Source organism: Lithobates pipiens, unplaced genomic scaffold, assembly GCF_037356315.1.
Source record: "Lithobates pipiens isolate NorthernLeopardFrog02 unplaced genomic scaffold, aLitPip1_a1.2 Scaffold_22, whole genome shotgun sequence".
In the NCBI taxonomy this organism is placed as follows: domain Eukaryota; kingdom Metazoa; phylum Chordata; class Amphibia; order Anura; family Ranidae; genus Lithobates; species Lithobates pipiens.
In genome coordinates this window covers 55,285,602-55,305,913 of record NW_027507784.1, presented here as the reverse complement: position 1 = coordinate 55,305,913, position 20,312 = coordinate 55,285,602, and the positions used below count along the sequence as shown (strand labels likewise).

Genomic DNA, 20,312 nt, shown 5'->3' with positions numbered 1-20,312 from the left:
GCCAGATTTGTGCAGTGTACGACTGATTGTTGTCCTATGGACAGACTCCCACCTCAGCTGTAGTTCTCTGCAGTTCATCCAGAGTGATCATAGGCCTCTTGGCTGCATCTCTGATCAGTCTTCTCCTTGTCTGAGCTGAAAGTTTAGAGGGACGGCCAGGTCTTGGTAGATTTGCAGTGGTCTGATACTCCTTCCATTTCAAAATGATCGCTTGCACAGTGCTCCTTGAGATGTTTAAAGCTTTGGAAATCTTTTTGTATCCAAAGCCAGCTTTAAACTTCTCCACAACAGTATTACGGACCTGCCTGGTGTGTTCCTTGGTCTTCATGATGCTCTTTGCGCTTTCAACAGAACCCTGAGACTATCACAGAGCAGGTGCATTTATACAGAGACTTGATTACGCACAGGTGGATTCTATTTATCACCATCAGTCCTTTAGGACAACATTGGATCATTCAGAGATCCTCGCTGAACTTCTGGAGTGAGTTTGCTGCACTGAAAGTAAAGGGGCCAAATAATTTTGCACGCACCACTTTTCAGTTTTTTATTTGCTAAAAAAGTTTAAAATATCCAATAGATTTCGTTCCACCTCACAATTGTGTCCCATGTGTTGGTGATTCTTCACAAAAATTTAAAATTTTATATCTTTATGTTTGAAGCCTGAAATGTGGCAAAAGGTTGAAAAGTTCAAGGGGGCCGAATACTTTTGCAAGGCACTGTATATATGTGTATATATATATATATATATATATATATATGTTAAAAAAAAAGCCTTTGAAATACATGGTAAAAATAAATAATTAATATCAATAAACTGTTTTAAATTGTCATACAAATATACTATATACAGTATTTTAAATAAAATCTTTTTTTTTTTTGTCAATAACATGGTGTGGCTAGATTTCTGCCAACCCACATGTGTGACTCAATAGTCCTATGAGCTGTTCAGATGTGATAGGGAGGAAATGCTCTTTCATTTTTTTTATGATGTGGGTTTAGTGACACTTTAATGTTGTTCAGGAGAGTTTAATTCTGCTTTAATATGTGGGTGGATATTATGTTGTTCATTGAACCGTATATTTCTGTTTGTTATCATACAAATGCTGTTCTGCAACTTAATTTCAATGCGCAAAGTGACTATGTTCCTTTGCATTTTAAAACTGTTTATATGACCTGTATTATCTCTCTAAAAATTATTTAACAATAAATCAGTGTATTGAATTACATTTAGCCACTAGAGGGGATATCTATGAGTCTGTACTTCTACTACAGCAAAAGAAAGGTACAGCCAGGATGTAAAAATTGAATCTGCTACAAAGTAAACTATAAACATGGGATCATTGTGTAATCTTTGGATCGGGTGAATTCTTTTATGCATCACCCACGCTACAGGACTGCCATTACATTGTCCATGAAGCACCCTCTGTTGGTATTTTTGAATACTTAAGACACATCAATTCACCCAGATTTAAAGCAACACTAGATCAATCCTTCTTTTAAAAGATCCCAATGGCAATGAGGGAGGAAAGAGCTATAGAAATATATAGAAATATTATTATTGTTATTATGCTTAAGAACAGGTAACATTTGTTTCTGGCTAGAACAACAAAGGGGATATATATATATATATATATATATATATATATATATATATATATATATATATATATATATATATATATATATATATATATAAAATTAGAATATATATTGTTAATTACAAATATATCAAATTGAAAAAAATAAAGTAACATTTTAAAAATATTTTTTTAAATCAATAACAATTAAAAAAAAAAAAAAATATATATATATATATATATATATATATTATTTTTTTTTTTTTCAATTTGGTATATACATATAGTGTAGAAAGGCACATTAGACAATTATACAAGCTTAGGTAATTGCTTCCTGTGCTGTTACACAACAATCTATATCCTGCAATAAATATTGCTGTGTGTCGCACTCACTGTATGATGTGGAATCTGCAGGACTTGAAGGAAGGTACAACCCAAACAGGAGCACGAAGCCAAGCGTACTGCTAATCAGTGTGTGGTGACTTCTTGCTGGAGTCATGACTTGGATATGTTCTCATACTGGAATGTAAAGCTTCTTCTTGTCTCGCATAGATAGGCAGAGGGTTGGGAAGAGGTCTGGTATGTGGGCTGGTTTATGAAGTGCTTGCTATAGGACACTTAGGAGGATGGGAGGCTGGACTGCATTTCAGAGCTCCTGTTGGGCTGATTTTAGAGCAAAAACTTTTTTTTAAAGTTTCTTTCTGAATGTATGAAGCAATGTAGTTGTACACATTCCGAGCTAACGGTTGACCCTTATTTCCAGGGCAATGGCCGGAGTTTGCATTTCTGTCCTTGAATTTGTTCTTGCTTTTTCAGTTTTGAGCACACAAATACCTAATTTGTACATGAATTGATTTACAAAAGCAAAAAAATAAAACAAAAACAAACATAAAAAAATCTAATCCAAAAAAAGGAGAAAATGTTATGGACCAGTTGGTCTTTTTCTGCAGTCACTATTTTACATTTTTGTATTTACATGATCATTGTTCACTTGTTTCATTACTACAAATGCAAGCACAGATGTGCATGCAAACAGTGATTGCAAATTCCTGATCTTGCTGATCATTCCCTGATGTTCATTGTGTGTGTCAGTGCTAGGATAAGGTCACCTAAAGCCCAGGGTGAACACGCCAAACTGCCCCCCCCCCCCAATAAGTATGAACATTATGTGTCAGCAAAAATCCCCCCCCAAAAAAAATTGGGCACTAATCTGCATGATTACCCCTAAGCATAAACACTCCCTCCTCCCAGTACAAATCTGCCCCCTGCTGAAATGCCCCTCCCCCCCAAAAAAATCACCCCCCTAAGCACAAATCCTCCACCCCTCAAATTTCCCTTTTGAGTATCCATTCTCCCCTCCTACTCCAAACCCCCCCTAGAATAAATATCCTCCCCAGTCCCTGTTCCTAGCACAAGCACCCCCAATCATCCCTAATAGCACAATCCCCCCAAAAAATCTTCATCTAGCACAAATCCCACCTCCCTCTTCCATATTACCATATCACCTTGTCTAGCACAACCCTCCTAGCACACACCACTAAATTTTCCCTCCTAGAACAATTCTTACACCCTGCTGCCCCTCAAATTCCTCCTCCCAACACAAATCCACTCCCCCTACCCCAGCCCTTTCTTTCATTTGACTAGATGAAATGGCGGGTACACAGTACACTAGTGCACAAGAGATTAACATCATAGATGTGAAGGGAGTCACTTTGGGCGGGGGGCCCATGGAACTAAGAATCCCTTGGAGAGGTTGGGAAACCCTTGTTTCAGCTCCTCATACACCTTCTATGTTCAAGTTACCCTATGTCTATTAGGGGCACAGGGTGACTAAGAAAAATGATGGACGGCTGTTTAATGGGCAATGAGAAGGTGGTTACTTAAAATGGAACAATAATATTTATCCACAATATCTCCCAGGATATCTATAAAGACTATTCCTCGTTTGGTTAATTCTGAACTCGACATGTTAATTGAAATAGCTGGTTACAGGTCTCTAGAACTGTGTAGGAGCCGAACAGTCTACTACTACTATAGTCTGTTGCCTACTAGGCTGATGAGGGGGGAGATCACTGTTTGAAATGGTCATTTTAATTAGGTCTTCTGCTATTGTTTGAAGGTTTGCTGTGTTTATACTTATGATAATGTGTATTGTCTGCAATTAGCTTCAAGTCGGCAAGGCTGGTCTGCAAGGTAACATCTGATCCATCCAGGTTGAATTAAAGACCCTCTGTGATGAGATTAGCCATGGGTCAGCCCTACCTCTTAGCTAAACCATTGTGTGATGTTTTGTGTAAATATTTGGGTTATTGTGTATGTAAGGACTGACATACCTTTCAGATGTATAAAAAGGCTGTATACCTGTCCAATAAATCATTCCATGTTCCTACAAGCTAGTATCAGCTAGTGTTGTACGTTTGGCTGGAATATCTGATATCTGATGTTCAGACTGGAGAAAGCGGTATACTGACAGAAGCACTCAAGCAGCGTGTGGAACGTTCCGTGACAATCCTCATGAACACACAGAATATATTTTTGTGTTTTTGGCAGCCCTGGCCTGATCAGTTCCCGTTGATGAGTCTGCCAACGCATTTTCTAGACTTGTACGGCGCTAATTGGGCTTTTCCAAGCTGGAAGCAGTTCTTTTCTCCCCCACTGACCCTCCCCTGCTCTCTTTCCCTTCTTAGTCATTTTCCCACTTTTTTGTCTCTCTGTTCCTCCCCAGGCCTAAATTTGGCCTTCCATATGAGATGGCTCTCATAATAGCTCTGTAGATTTTGGCTCAGCTTTTTGGTCCCTGCTCTGTCCATTATTTTGAGTTAAGTTCACAATTTTCAACTGTATACTTTTTCAATCAATGTACCGATTTTCAGTGTTAATTTGTATCATCCTTTCTATGGAACAAACCATTTCATTGGGACTTTGGAATAACCTTTAGTTTTCTGTTGGCATGAGATTTACCTGACTGTTACTTAGAGGGTTTGTCTCATTGCTATTGTAAATTCATGTACCTGTTGCATGTTTTTTTTATTCTTATTGTCTGAAAACTCTTTTACTCAATAAACCTAATTGGCTCTTTTACTGCTTCTCCCTCCTACTTTCGGAGTTTTGCTGTATGGTAGACAGCAAGAGGTTAATATAAAAATCAAAGTCACATACTGTAGTTACACTTCTTTTTAATGAAAATACATTTAAACATTGTAAAATACATGTAAAGATGTATTAATAAATACAGATCTGCATCACATTAGTGCTTTTATATGTAGCGCCACCCCCGAAGGAGCCACTTGGTGATTTTGGATTCTCTGTTCTGCTTCTCAACTCCAAGAATGGCCCCAGCCCCTCTGGCACACCTGGTTATAACATTTCTGCAAATACTTTCAAGAATGCAAGTGAAGAAAGTACCAATATCCTGGCTGTGGATTGATATTAGAAACAGACAGACAGACACAACTGGTAGTGATAAATTAGCTGAATATATTATCATGGTTTAAAGCATATGGAAACTTACAACACATTTAAACCTTGCTGCAAAGAATTAATATATTATAAAATATAACCTTCAATGCTTAGCAACTATAAGTATAGAAAAGGCAGTAATCTATATATGCCCTTAATACAGGCCTTGAGGGAGGAGAGAGAACTGGTCCACTTCTCAGCTCCTTCTGGGCTGCAAACACCCTTAAGAGGCAAACATACAAAGAAAAGAAATGGGTTACACAAGTACAGTAAGCACAGCTCTGTAATGTTACAGGTCCTGAGGTAAAGAATAGTAGTGTCTTCTGCTAGCAAACAGTGGGGCCCTTATTTTAAGAGTAGGTTTAAACAAGCTTGGAGCAGTAATCTTCTAGAATGTTCCATTGGGTAGAGATTTAAAAGGACAAACTACTAAAGATGGCAACTCCAAACAAGCATCCATGACACTAAAAAGGGAAATTGGTGTCTGTGTGCAGTGTCAGTATTGTGCCAAGAAGGATGTCACAACGATAATCCCAGGTGCTGGTTCAGGCTCCTGATGCTCCTAGTGATGTTGTAAGGCACTGGATCTCTTTCTGATGACTGATGGAGATGACTGGCAGCGAAACTTGCAAGGTGAACAGGCAGCAGCCTGACCCGATACAAAGATGGATATCGCAATCCCTGAAAGGCGTGGGTTGTCAAAGCTGAGCTGAGTGCTTCTGGGCTGCTGAGTAGGGTCCCTGGACTGAATAGTGGTGGACCACGTGGCTGTCTCTGCTCCTGGCTCCCCTCCAGCATCCTCACTCTTCAGACTCCAGGCAGTCTGTGGAAAGGCTTGGCTTTCTCCCTCTTTGGTGCTGCCAGAGTCTGTCTCTCTCTCCCTTCTCAGCAGTTTTTTTTTTCATGTCCTGTCACCTCACCACACTCTCTCTTCTTTTCATCATTCTCTTGCATTCAGATTGCTCTCTCTCCTTTAGGAAAAAGGGGAGGGGTTACAGGCCGACAGATACAGACTGTAAAGAGGTTACTATGGGCACCAATAAATAGTTCAATATGGAACTAATTGATTTAATTACTATATTTTATTTAGTGCTATGGGTATTAAATTCAATAATATACCATAAATATTTAATTAATTTAGTTAAAACCAAGTGCAATTCATCAAGAGTATCCATACAAATAGACAGTACATTTACCACAGACAGATAACTCACATAAATAACATTTACAACCACACACCAAACAACGCAGGTCCGGACCAGTTGCTATGGACTACTGTAACCATAGATTAGATATCATAAATATAGGTAATCTAGGTAAACCTGATTCAGAATTCCCAGTTAGTCTCTATATGGTTACCCAGTAGTCTACAGCACGCTAAGAGGAGGGGGTGAAATAAAAAAGCAAAGTGTTGTTCAATTAGCCTGAATTTAAATTAGATACTATTATTTCAGGCAGAAATAACGCTTAGGTTGGATGGTTAGTACGGAATATCCACATCAGTTTTAATATATATATATAAGGTGCAGTTCATTTCCCACTGGCGTTCATTAGCCCAAACTCAGATCGAGTATACCATGGGCTTTAGCCCAGCTACCTTACTGTGGTAAGTTTATCCGTATAGTAGCAGTCCCCGTTAAGTAGCGGCGGCTGAGACAGTATGTGAGATTTGGCTGCTGGTCTGTTATTAACAGATCCTGAAGCAAGAGGTTTTGGTTAAGTCAGTGGATAGCGCACTCTGCTAGATTCAAACAGTTTGCATACATTCTTTGACAACTCAAAATCGTCTATCCGTACGTTACCACAGCACTCTGGGATTATTGCGATCAACGTCTCTCGGGATAGCAAGGCTCAGCCATTTATCATTCCCCCAGCAGACATATCACATCTGTTACACTCAAGAGCGTGCAAAGTTCATTAGATGCCTTTCCTCAGTGTCTGACCAATGTTCCAGCTACCTGATTGAAAATAAATCAATCGCAGCTACTTTGTAGCTTGTTAACAGGAAACAGTTGCCATCCAGCCAGCATCCCCACTCTACTCTATTGCGAGGCCTGCCCTGTGTCAAGGTGTGACGTCAACGCGTTTCGCTGGCTCTACTAGCGTAGCTTCTTCTCGGACGATCATTAACACACAGTCACACCTCCTTTTATTACGGATTTGGTAATCAATACAAGTTCATTCATAATTATTTCAGCCTGTTTTTAAAGGTAACTCGTCTGTCAGGAAAATTCCTCCGATAGGGCTTTTACCTGTCCATTTACAAAATATGTTCTAAAATTGGGTACTCTAAATAATGACTATATAGGACTATGGAAAACATGCACACAAGCTCATGGACAAACAAGCCTCCACAGGCACAAAAACAACACCGATGTACCAACAGAACCCATCACCAAAACTGTGGACAAATTGGGACACACATAAGCACACTGGAGTAGAAAATTGCTGGAGATATAGTTTTTGTGTACATCCAAATTGCAATGAATCATCACCATATGTTCCCTCCCAGAAGGTATTGGCACTATAGGAATACAGGAGAACTTTGAATAGGTGCCATTTCTATACCTAAGGCCCAGTTTAAGGCGAGGGGTTACCACACTTTATTTACTGCCATACGTGTATGGTAATGGTAAGTGACGGCTATTACGATAACATCACCCATAATTACAGTTGGCTAGTTATGCTTCCAGAAATACCTGCAAATTCAGTTCAGTATTCAAGCCCACGGGAGCAAGTGACTTTAAACGGTATACCCACCACTTCTCCTTCTGTAGTAGGATACGGTCGAAGTAACCCCTCCTGCTGGGCAATTTCAGGGCATAGATGCCTTTAGCTGTCATACCCCTTGGGTTATTGTCATGGCATAAAGCAAAATGTTTAGCCAATGGCTTCTCTCGTGGTTTACTTTTATCTGTAATTTCGCGTATATGCTCACCTATCCTTATTCGTAGTGATCTTTTAGTTTTGCCCACATATATTTTAGGGCAAAGACAGGTGATAAGATATATCACACGTGTGTGGTGGCGCAATTAATTAGATCACGAATTTCAAAGGACTCCTTGCCTAGGGCATCCATAAAATTGGATGTCCGATGCACATAAGGGCACACTTGGCACTTAGTGCAGGGAAACATACCCTTCGACCGTGGGTATTCAGATAGCCAAGTTCAGTCAGGTTCTTTAACAAATTCGGAGCGAATTAGTGTATCACCCAGACTTCTGGCACATCGGGCCACAAGCTTGGGGGATTGGCCAACTATTTTGGCCAAGCCTGGTGAATTGGCCAGAATGCCCCAGTGTTTTTCCAGGATTAAACAAACCTTATCCCACTGTGACCCAAAGTTGGTTATAATTCTTACTGGCTCAACAGTGTTTTACAAAGATGTATCTGCTGTCAATGGGCCAGTCAGTAGGCTCTCCCGTTTCCTCAGTGATGCCCTTTTTTTGGCTTTTTTTAATTTGCCTGTGGGAATACCCACATTCACAGAATCTTATATAAAGTTCCTTGCTTTCACGTCTGTAGTCATCTGCACTTGTACAATTTCGCTTGATGCGTAGGAACTGTCCCACTGGTATTCCGTTTTTAAGCCAGTGTGGATGATGACTAGTCACATGCAAAAAGGTATTTGCTGCTGTATCCCTTCGGAATGTACAGGTGCTGAGTCTGCCATTTTCGAGAGATATACGAAGGTCCAGGAAGGACAGCATCTTTTGATCTAGGGTATATGTTAGTCATATATTACCCTGCTTTAAATTCAGCTCATTCATGAATTGGTGCAGTTGTTCTGGGGAGCCCCTACAAATCATCAGTACATCATCAATGTACCACAACCACACCTGGGCGTGGTCGCGGTACAGTAACGATGAATATACATCCTCTTCCTCCCAGAGGCCCAGGTGGAGGCAAGTGTAGGCCGGAGCCCACGCTGCCCCCATCGAGGTGCCTCTTATTTGATGGTAATAGGTAGCCAGGAACTGGAAGAAGTTATTGGTCAAGGCGAATTCCAGCAATTCAGTCAAGAATTCATTCTGTGGTCCTGAGTCAGGGTAGGTAGTTTCTAGATATCTTGATACTGCTCATATCCCCACTTCATGGGGTATCGAGGTATATAGCGATTCTACGTCTAAGCCAACCAGCCATAGTTCATCGGGCTGGCTATAGACATCAAGTGATTTTTGGCCAAGACATGTCTGGTGTCTTGAACAAAGGATCGCAGATTCTTCACTAGATCCTGTAACAGGGAGTCCAAGTACCGCCCACCCTTTCCAAAGGTCCCCGACAGGCTGACACAATAGGCCTGCCGGAAGGATTTTTTAAGTCCTTGTGGATTTTGGGAATGATGTAGAAGGTCGACACATTGAACTCCCATATTGACAGGTGCTGGAACTCGCGAGTGGACAGTAAACCCTCGTCCCTGGCAAAGGCTATTTTGCGATTTAGTTCTTCTACCAATTTTGGGAAGGGAATAATGGCAAGTTTTTGGTAGGTCATACTGTCTCCGAGCAATCGTTTAACCTCTCTTTCATACTGGTTTTGATTCAATAGGACAACGTTACCCCCCTTATCGCTCTTATTTATTACGATGTTCTTTCTCCCCTTCAGATCATTAAGGGCCTGTCTTTCACCCACTGTGAGGTTGTCAGGGGAGCAACGAGACCAATCTATCTTCTCTAAATCAGTCTGGACCATATCCAGAAAAAGTGTTAACCATTTATTTTTGGATAATGGTGGCATTTTTTGGGACCGAATTTTCAAATTAGCTCGTCTTTTTATAGAGATAGATGGCTCGCTGGGACCCTCATTTTCCTCAAGTAGGGAATTTAGTATCTCCATTGCTTTTTGATCATCTGCATTTTCCAGATAAGCCTTAACTATATCCGGCTTGGATTTATACAGGGAACGAAAGAACACTTTACGTAAAAATAAAGTTACGTCCTTATAAACTGTAAATTCATCCATATTGGACACAGGTGAAAAGGTAATTTCTTTTTGCAATAAACTTATATGATCAGGGGAGAGTTCGATATCTGCCAGATAAATTACCTTCTTATGCTCTGTGTCATGTTTAGTCTGTGTAAATATCAAGTAAGTCAATTTCTCTTTTGGCTCCTCGTGTACGTGTGCGTTCCTGAGGCGTTTTTAATGGTTTTAGGTTTTTGGGACCTGCCTTTATTTTTGGAGGTGACGTTTGTCCACTTGTCTGTTTCCCCTCCTCTGCGTCTAAAAAAATGACTGACCTTCGAGTATCCTCGTCTGACTTACTATGGGATTTGGTCCTACTCTTTTTGGAATGTTGGTGACGACCTCGTCGCTGTGACCTACTACGTCCTCGTCGTATTGTTAAGTCAAATACTTCATCTTTGTCGAAGTCCGCTAAGTCGCACCTAAATTTAGCTTGTTTTGTAATCTTTAGATCGTTCTCTCTCAGCCTGATGCTAGTACCTCAGCCCGCTCTCCTCACTCCCCTGAAATCTTCTTTCCCGGGCTCTCTCTATTTTCTCTGTTACTGTGGCACAGCCGCTCCTGTCTCCCATTGGGGTGGTGTGTGTCTCGATCGGGCAGAGGGCAAGGCGACGGAAGGAGACACGGACAGACCGCAACTCTCCTCCTCTCCTCACTCACATGTAAGTCCTCAGGTCTTCTACTGTGGCAGCGCTCTGAGCGGGAAAGGGGGAGCCTGCAGCCACATACAGCACAGTCGCTCTGGTCCCCTGTGAGTCTCCCTGCTTGTTTAAGCTGACAGGAGGTGGAGAAGGAGAAAGTGGCAGCCCACAGCTGCTTGAAGCATTCTCTGTGCGCGGAAGGATTAAAGAGTGCTGGCTGTGGTGGCAGCTGGCACCCGCTACATATATCTGCCTAAAGTTTAGCTGTAACCTTTAAAAAAAATCAATTTGTGGCTGATTGATAATATGGATTTGAGATTTGACAGTATGAGTTTAGGAATAAGAAAAGCACTCTAGTGGGGTTTAGTTTAGTAAATAATTATCTGCTTGAGCTTTATTCATTTATTCTTGTTTCTCTATTTATTTGTCTATAGATTTTAATTAAAGCCCAAATGGCCCCCTGAAGTTTTTTTTGACTGTGATACAGTGAAAAACATAGTAATAAATACAAATATATTGATAAAACAGAACAAGTCCAGAGATGGGTAACAAAAATGGTGAAAGGTCTGAGGGATAAAACATGTCGTGAGCGACTTCAGGAACTTAATATTTACAGTCTGGAGGAATGCAGGGAAAGGGGAGACATGACTGAAACCGTTAAATACATCAAGGTGAATAAGGTTCAGGAGGGCAGTTTTTTCACGTGAAACTGCAAATTAAGAATATGGAGACATGACCTCAAACTAACTGGAGGGAAGTTTGAAACTAATCTTAGAAAGTATTATTTTACTGAAAGGGTAGTTGATACTTGGAATAAACTACCACAAGAGGTAGTGAGACAGTCAACAGTAAATGGCTTCAAACATGCTTGGGATAAACATAGATCTATACTCAAATAACAAAGTTAACAAAAAAAATATATATATTTATTTTAAAATATTTATATATATATATATAATAAAAATGGGTAGACTCAATGGACTACTTTGTCTTTTTCTGCCGACACTTTTCCATGTTTCTATGTAATATGGGCATCCTTTTTAATGATTTGCTTTCTATTTGATGCACCCTGTGTTAGAAGTATTGCTAAAGAGTCTAGAGAACGTCTGCTTAACACAGAGTGCATTGGTCTGGGTCCTCAGCGGTCTGACATTCCATCCCTGCACACTGCTTCAATCAATAGTGTTGCTCAGGGAGTGTAAACCCCATTAAGTGGAGCAGTGTGTAAGGAGGCCATGTCCAGAGATCTAGGCCATTGTGCTTGTGTTGAGCACAGTTCTGGCTACAGGGTTTTTTCACTCTTTACCACAACAAATTGAAATAAAAAAAAAAAAAGACTCCAAAATGAATTACTGTGTATCCAGGCTGAATGCATCCCAGTATGAAAATTAGTGATTTCAATTGGACTTAAATGTGGGTTTGAGATTGATGAACCTGACAAGTTGTTCTAATGGCTAAGGCATTATATTTGTGCATAAAACACATCATTATATAATTTACTAAATGTGCCCTGAGGTATGGAATTGATTATAATATATTTAAATTTTTGGGTCAATACTGATAAACTGGGGCAACCCAATATTGTAGTAAGTAATGTTATTTGATTTTACTGGTTAGGGTTGTGTCTATTTTTTTGATTTATTACTAACAGGAGAATCAGAAATGCAGCCTTGTTTTTCTTGTGGAATCTGTATTATATGTAGTTATTTTTGATTCCAGGCCCACATACAGTGATAGTGCAGGTCTATGTGGTAAAAAAAAAGTGAAGATTTGCTCTGCTATAGAAATTACTTAGAAGTTTTAATTTTGTCTAAGCAGTACCCAGAAAAATCTACCCTTGCCTTCAATTCCTCCTGAAAAATAGCTACAGTCTGAGATCATCTAAGGTACTGCTGCCTCTGACTGCCAGTCTCACCACACTTGGTAGTGACGTCCCCCTGATTCTGGCTCATCCGTTCTGTGGATCTGTGCTTCATCTACCTTTTTTGCTACTTAAAGTTGAATTCCAGGATAAACCTAACCTAACCTAACTAATCATAACCCCCCCCCCCCACATCACCTTTGCTAACTAACCTGTGTAAGAAAGATGTATATGCATATTGGCGGGTTATTTAATCATACGCTTGGAAGTTTGTTGTATGCAGAGAATAATTTACTTTCATGGAAGATGTCTTGATCATGGAACAGGAACTGAACAACAAACAAGTGTATAGAACAAAATAAGGATGGTACTTCCTCTGATTACCTTACTACAAATCACACACTATAATACTGCAGCACCACCTGCTGCATAGATAGGTATAATGCGTACAGTTTTGTCAATGTATAGAAGCGACTTTACATTACATGCTGTTGTTCTTTTCCAACACACCTTTTCAACAGCATGATGGTGGAGTGTTTTACTACAGGAGTGAATGTTTCATCATAATCTTTACCAAATTGACAACTAGTCTGGATTTGTATTTGTGGATATTCCCTTCTGCATCTAACTTTATTTTGAAAGACCACTTACTTCCTATAGTTTTGTGATTAGGAGGGAGCTCTATGAGTGTCCAGGTTTTATTTTCTTGTAGTGACTTTAATTATTCTTCTGCTTACCGTATATACTCGAGTATAGGCCGACCCGAATATAAGCCGAGGCCCCCAATTTACCCCCAAAAAAACTGGCAAACTTATTGACTCGTGTATAAGCCGAGGGTGAGACATGCCTGTCCATCCCTGTGTGTGTGTCCGTCCATCCCTGTGTGTCCGTCCATCCCTGTGTGTCCGTCCATCCCTGTGTGTCCGTCCATCCATCCCTGTGTGTGTGTGTGTCCATCCATCCATCCATCCCTGTGTGTGTGTGTCTCCATCCATCCATCCATCCATCCCTGTGTGTGTGTGTCTCCATCCATCCATCCATCCCTGTGTGTGTGTGTCTCCATCCATCCATCCATCCATCCCTGTGTGTGTGTGTATCCATCCATCCCTGTGTGTGTGTGTGTCTCCATCCATCCATCCATCCGTGTGTGTGTGTCTCCATGTGTGTGTGTGTGTGTGTGTGTGTGTGTGTGTGTGTGTGTGTGTGTGTGTGTGTGTGTGTGTGTGTGTGTGTGTGTCCAGCCTACCTGTGTCCCGAGCCTTTGTCCCGAGCCTCCGTCCCGTGTCGTGCCTTGCCTTCGTCCCGTCCCGTCCCGTCCCGTCCCGTCCTGTCCTGTCCCGTGCCGTGCCTTGCCTTGCCTCCGTCCCGTGCCCTCTTCGTCGGCGGCCATTGTAAAATTCAAAAGCCGCGCCTCCTCCTTCGCCTGTGATAGGCGGAACACTGAATTTCCCAGCAGCCTGTGTTCCGCCTATCACGGACGTCGTATCATCCTTGTCCGTAGTACGAGGATGAGAAGATGCCCGTGATAGGCGGAACACAGGCTGCTGGGAAATTCAGTGTTCCGCCTATCACAGGCGAAGGCGGAGCCGGAGGCGCGGCTTTTGAATCATAGAATGGCCGCTGTCTGTCTGCTCGACACGCTGATCGAGCGGGCAGACAGCGATGACTCGAGTATAAGCCGAGGGGGGCACTTTCAGCCTCAAAAAAGAGGCTGAAAATCTCGGCTTATACTCGAGTATATACGGTACTTTCTCCATTTATTGGCTTCATGTTTTGGCAGTTTTTCTATGACTTCCCAGGATGTTGGTTCAAGTATGCTGGGAATTTGACAGTGTATGACAGCTTGGGGGGTGGTATCACCTTTGACTGGCAGTTCAGCAGGGTCTGAGTTCCACCTCTTGTTCTGACTGCTCGTTTGCTTGGCATATTCACTTTATGACTTTCAGGGATCTGTATTTCTGATGATGGGCTCTCATCAAAATAAAAAGGGGGGGGGGGGGGGGGTGGTGCGCTTATTCAATAAAATGTGTCGTTATTATAAACTCCAGAAATAAACTGCAAAAAAATTCCAAATAAAAACAAATGGTTGGGATCAGTTTATACATTATATATATATATATATATATATATATATATATATATATATATATATATATATATATATAAACTGATCCCAACCATTTTTTTTTATTGGGCAAGAGGGATTATGCTACCAAGTGGATCAAGCTACCAATCCCTCTTGCCCAGCTTAATCCCTCTTGCCCACTAGATGTCACTATAATACATTTATCTTTCCTAACATCACTTCCGGTTCCTATTGAGAGTGGAAGCGTGGTGAGGAGGCGAGTATGTCACCACTCCCATTTTATATTGCGGATTTTGTTCTTATTTGATGTAAGCAGTTTTTTTGAAGAGCCTTGTTTGACCTTTTGGTCATCGCTGAAGGGGAGTTGCCAATCTATAAATTTTACAGTCAATGTTGAATTGATGTTTTGTTTTCCTTCTATCAAGTTACTGTTCCATGAGACATCTATATATATATGTCTACTGATCCTGACCATTTGTTTTTATTTGGACTTTTTTTGCACTTTAGTTTATTTCTGGGTTTTATAATAATGGCACATTATATTGGATAAGCGCACCACTCCCCTCTTCTTTTTTATTTGTTTATGCAGTGATTATGAGTATACTCCTAAGTGGTTGCAGCTGTTCAAATTCATTGTTTTTTTAGTTTATTCTATTTCACTATAATCATTGGAGTTTGATGTTTTATTTCACTGTAAACTACACATAGAAGCACGCAAGTTCCATCTCTATAACACTCTCATCAAAATAAACACTATGGCTTATTGTCACTTGGTCAGTCTTTGGGTGTAGTATCTGGAACATGTCAAAGGGAAATTAATTGATGAATATGACAGAAGGAAAGAAAATGCGCACCATGATGACAAAGCTCTTAAGATATACAAAGGCACAAAGCACAACAAAGAAAGCAGAGCCTGTTTTCACTGTAAGAAGATCGGTCACTTAAAAAAGGACTGTTCTATCTGGAATCTATATGAATATTTTACTTGAACCATTAAAAGGGGAAGTTGTCACAAAAGGAGACAATAAATCTGTGGAGTTCTAGGCAACAGCACCAACTCAGCAAAATAATTCCTCCGAAAGGCACAAGATAATATGTTAACAACGACAATACTATATACATATTTATACACTTTCTTTAGATGTAATGTTACTCCTAGTGGATGTTTCAGTTAACTGCATATACTGCCACACTATAGACGATGGAACCTGGGCAGCCTCCATGCTATCCTCCATGCTATCCGCGCCTAGAGAAGGGTAATATAGGGGTCTTTCTATAAATAATGGCAATAAAGTCTACATTGCAGATCTGATGTTCTTCACCAGCTAGTCAGAATTCGTAAACTGTTTTCCGTTTGGGTGTGGTGGGAACAGTAGATTCCTTGTAGTGAAGAAAGATAAAGGTGTCTGAGCACAGTGTTCAAATAATGCAGTAAAGTTTTCTTGGAGTAAAGATTTCTGTGCAAAGTGTCTCAATGTAACGGTGGCAAAGAATGTATAACAGTCAAGCAATTTGCCCTCTCACTAACGTCCAGATGCCCTCCGAACTGGAACTCGTGTAGCGACAGGCAGACGACCGGAGTAGTGCTGGAAAGAATGTCCGACAGCAAACACCAGAGCTAGGCCCCTCAGGCCACGGGTTGGAATTAAGCCTCTGCATGATAGGCTGTGACCTCTCTCTCTCTGTTGCACAGAGAGGGCCATCTTGTGTCAGGCTCAAGAGGAAGAGACCCTCTGCAAGGGCTTCTGCTGCTTTTACAGCTACTTCCAGCAATCTTCAGATGGCAGCAAGGATCCCTGGGTTATGTAGTCCTGGCACACAATTGTGCAAAGCAGTTATCTGACGGGGAGCTATTCGTCCCACATTCCTTTTATTTGGCACACAGATATGTTGTCACTGGATACATTGATCACTAAAGGGACAAGTAACACCTCGAAATGCTAGAAGGTACGGTGCTTTATGTTTGCAGTCCATATTGCTACACAGAGGATTAACCCCTTAAGTTCCAAAGTAAGTATAACAAGCATGCTATGCTGCATATACAGACGGAATTTACTGTTGTGAGTTTAGTAACACTTTAAAGTGGTTGTAAATCCCCAAAAATAAACAAAAAAAAACCCTGCATGACAAAGGCATAATGAGCTAGTATGCATAGCTACTTACCTCAGATCAAAGCCCCCCGCAGCAGTCCTCATTCACCGTTCCGGCTGGAGACATCGCTGCCCATGCACGCGGGAGCCGCCGGTAACGGCACAGTCTAACTGAAGCAAGGGCATTTATGTGCCCTTGCTTCAGTTTGCTTCGGTGTGCATGTGCCGATGACATTGGCACATGCAAATACAGGGGATATCTCCTAAACCATTCAGGTTTAGGAGATATCCAGGGGAGCTACAGGTAAGCCTTATTTTAACGTTCCCACCCTTCAGAATAATCTTCTGTAGAATCTGTTTTACTTCTTGTTTTGCTGCTTCACACAATCTTCAGTTGCATATCTTAAATTGGTTGTAAACAGGTTCTACAGAAGGCTGAATGTAGGAGGATGAAATGTTTAACCAAAATGATTATATTGGCGAAGTGGCTCTTAGCTGCTCAGAGCAACGCTCCATTGACAATACTTCAAATTGTTCTGAAGGGTTGGAACATTTGCATTGTCAGTATAGCCATATAACATTTATAATTTTTTTTTCTTTATGTAACGGTACTTAAGTCATATCCTTTTAAAATGGACATGGCCAGAAAATCTATGTAGAGGAAAAATTTATTTAGCCACTTAATACTAAGGTGGATCTTTTATGAGAATAAATGGACCCCTTTTACTGAAAATCTGGCAAAAATTTGCTCTATTGCACTTTATATGGGGCCTGGGAGGAGCAGGTATTTTAGACACCTAGAAGTATGGAATAACTGCAGTGGCCATGGAGCAGCAAAGTTCCAGAATTTGAAGACACGAGTCATTGGAAAAGTAAATTTAGATGCTCTTCTTTTACGAGCTGGACCTACTTTACAAGTGGCCTGTGGTCAATAAAGATTAAAAAGGAGGTGATAAAAAGTACTTGTTTTCAAAAACACTCCTATGATACAATGGCAAGGAAACCTGCACTGTGCCAGAAGGCTGACAATCAGAAACCCCTCCTCACCCCCTCCTGGAACTCTTTAACTGGGTTATTTCTCTGAGGGGGCAGGACGGATTTCTCGATCATGTGATCACTGTGATTGGCAGCCTGTCCCTCCCAGGCTTTGATCATAACCAGAGACTGAGAGCTGTCTGTGAACACCTCAGCCACCATACTGTAAATGCACATGTGCAGCATGTGGGCGTTAAGGTCCATCCTCCTTGCCACTACACATATGCGTTATGTGCTCTACAACAGGTTAACGATCGAGGATCCTTTTATAAACTAATTCTTAAAAATTATGTGTCAATGATGTGTCAATGATCCTGGCAACCCATATCATAGAGCTCCCCATATTATTACTGCTACTAACCCTCTACCTCATTATCTCTACTACAGATATTGGGGTAGATTTACTAAAACTGGTGCAATTTGAATCTGGTGCAGCTGTGCATGGTAGACAATCAGCTTCTAACTTTAGCTTGTTCAATTAAGCTTTGGCAATAAAACTGAAAGCTCATTGGTTTCAATGTAGAGTTGCACCAGATTTTACACTCTCCAGCTTTAGTAAATAACACCCACTGTATCTTCCTCTGTGCATAGATGCCAACACTTTACAACAGCTGAGAGCTGTTGTTGTGAGTTTATGAATGCCCCCTCCTTCTGAGTCATGACTTCCTCCTACACCTCAGTCCTCGACTTAACCCTTTGGCTGACAGGGGCTGCCTTCCATTCCTCATGTTACACCTCAGATGGATGATCTATGTATCTCACAAAAGTGAGTACACCCATCACATTTTTGTAAATATTTTAGTATCTCTTTTCAACAACACTGAAGAAATGACACTTTGCTACAATGTAAAGTAGTGAGTGTACAGCTTGTATAACAGTGTAAATTTTCTGTCCCCTCAAAATAATTCAACACACAGCCATTAATGTCTAAACTGCTGGCAACAAAAGTGAGTACACCTCTAAGTGAAAATGTCCAAATTGGGCGCAAAGTGTCAATATTTTGTGTGGCCACCATTTTTTCCAGTACGGCCTTAACCCTCTTCGGCATGGAGTTCACCAGAGCTTCACAGGTTGCCACTGGAGTCCTCTTCCACTCCTCCATGACGACATCACAGAGTTGGTGGATGTTAAAGACTTTGCGCTCCTCCATCTTCCATTTGAGGATGCTACACAGATGCTCAATAGTTTGGAGACATGCGCTTGGCCAGTCCATCAACTTTACCCTCAGCTTTTTTTGCAAGGCAGTGGTTATCTTGAAAGTGTGTTTGGGGTCGTTATCATGTTGGAATACTGCCCTATGGCCCAGTCTCCAAAGAGAGGGGATCATGCACTACTTCAGTATGTCACAGTACATGTTGGCATTCATGGTTCCCTCAATGAACTGTAGCTCTCCAGTGCACTCATGCAGCCCTAGACCTTGACACTCCAACCACCATGCATGACTGTAGGCAAGACACACTTGTCTTTGTACTCCTCACCTGGTTGCCGACACCCATGCTTGACACCATCTGAACCAAATAAGTTTATCTTGGTCTCATCAGACTACATGACATGGTTCCAGTAATCCATGTCCTTAGCCTTCTGCTTGTCCTCAGCAAACTGTTTGCAGGCTTTCTTGTGCATCATCTTTAGAAGATGCTTCCTTTTGGGGCGACAGCCATGCAGACTAATTTGATGCAGTGTGGTGATCTGAGCACTGACAGGCTGATTACCCACCCCTTCAACCTCTGCAGTAATGCTGGCAGCACTCATATTTCCCAAAGACAACCTCTGGATATAATGCTGAGCTCATGCACGCAACTTCTTTGGTCGACCATGGCTAGGCCTGTTCTGAGTGGAACCTGTCCTGTTAAACCGCTGTATGGTCTTGGCAACCATGCTGCAGCTCAGTCTTAGGGTCTTGACAATCTTTACATAGAGCAACAATTCTTTTTTTCAGATCCCCAGAGAGTTCTTGGACATGAAGTGCCATGTTGAACTTCCAGTGACCAGTATGAGAGACTGAGAGTGATCATGCCAAATTTAACACACCTGCTCCCCATTCACACCTGAGACCTTGTAACACTAACGAGTCACATGACACTGGGAGGGGAAATGGCTAATTGGGCTCAATTTGGGCTATACACTCACTACTTTACATTGTAGTAAAAGTGTAATTTTTTCAGTGTTGTCACATGAAAAGATGTAATAAAATATTTACAAAAATATGAGGGGTGTACAAAAAAAACATAAGACCAGACAGACTTGTCTTCCCACACAGATGTGCACACAGGTACAGCTCACAGTTCAGCAGCACACAGGCTTAGACGTAACAGTTCATGGCTCCAAACAGAGCTACAGTCTTTTTGTGGTTTAGCTCACCCAGCAGGTACACCATCTAGCAATAGACATTTCCCCACAGAGTGCTGCTGTGTCTCTTTCTCCTACTTAAACAGCTCCAAACTGACACTTTCAGCACACCTGATAATAAGCAGGTCTGAAGGGGAAGTACCTGCCTTCTTCGATTAACCCCTTCTTAATCCTGCCCCAGGCTGACCCTCTACATATCCCCCCCTCCCTCTGTTCCAGGCCAGGGGTCTGGACACCACAAATCCAGTG

The 20,312-nt window shown here is 41.3% G+C and overlaps 1 protein-coding gene across 1 annotated transcript in view; it reads right to left on the bottom strand.

The window, feature by feature from the left end:
- PLA2R1 (phospholipase A2 receptor 1) overlaps positions 1-2,210 on the bottom strand; it is a 193,552-nt gene extending 191,342 nt beyond the window's left edge. Inside the window, exon 1 of the mRNA XM_077447604.1 lies at positions 1,971-2,210. Within this exon, the coding sequence (XP_077303730.1) occupies positions 1,971-2,076 (106 nt within the window). The 5' untranslated portion in view covers positions 2,077-2,210. The remainder of the gene's footprint in view (positions 1-1,970) is intronic.
- Positions 2,211-20,312: the final 18,102 nt, after the last annotated feature.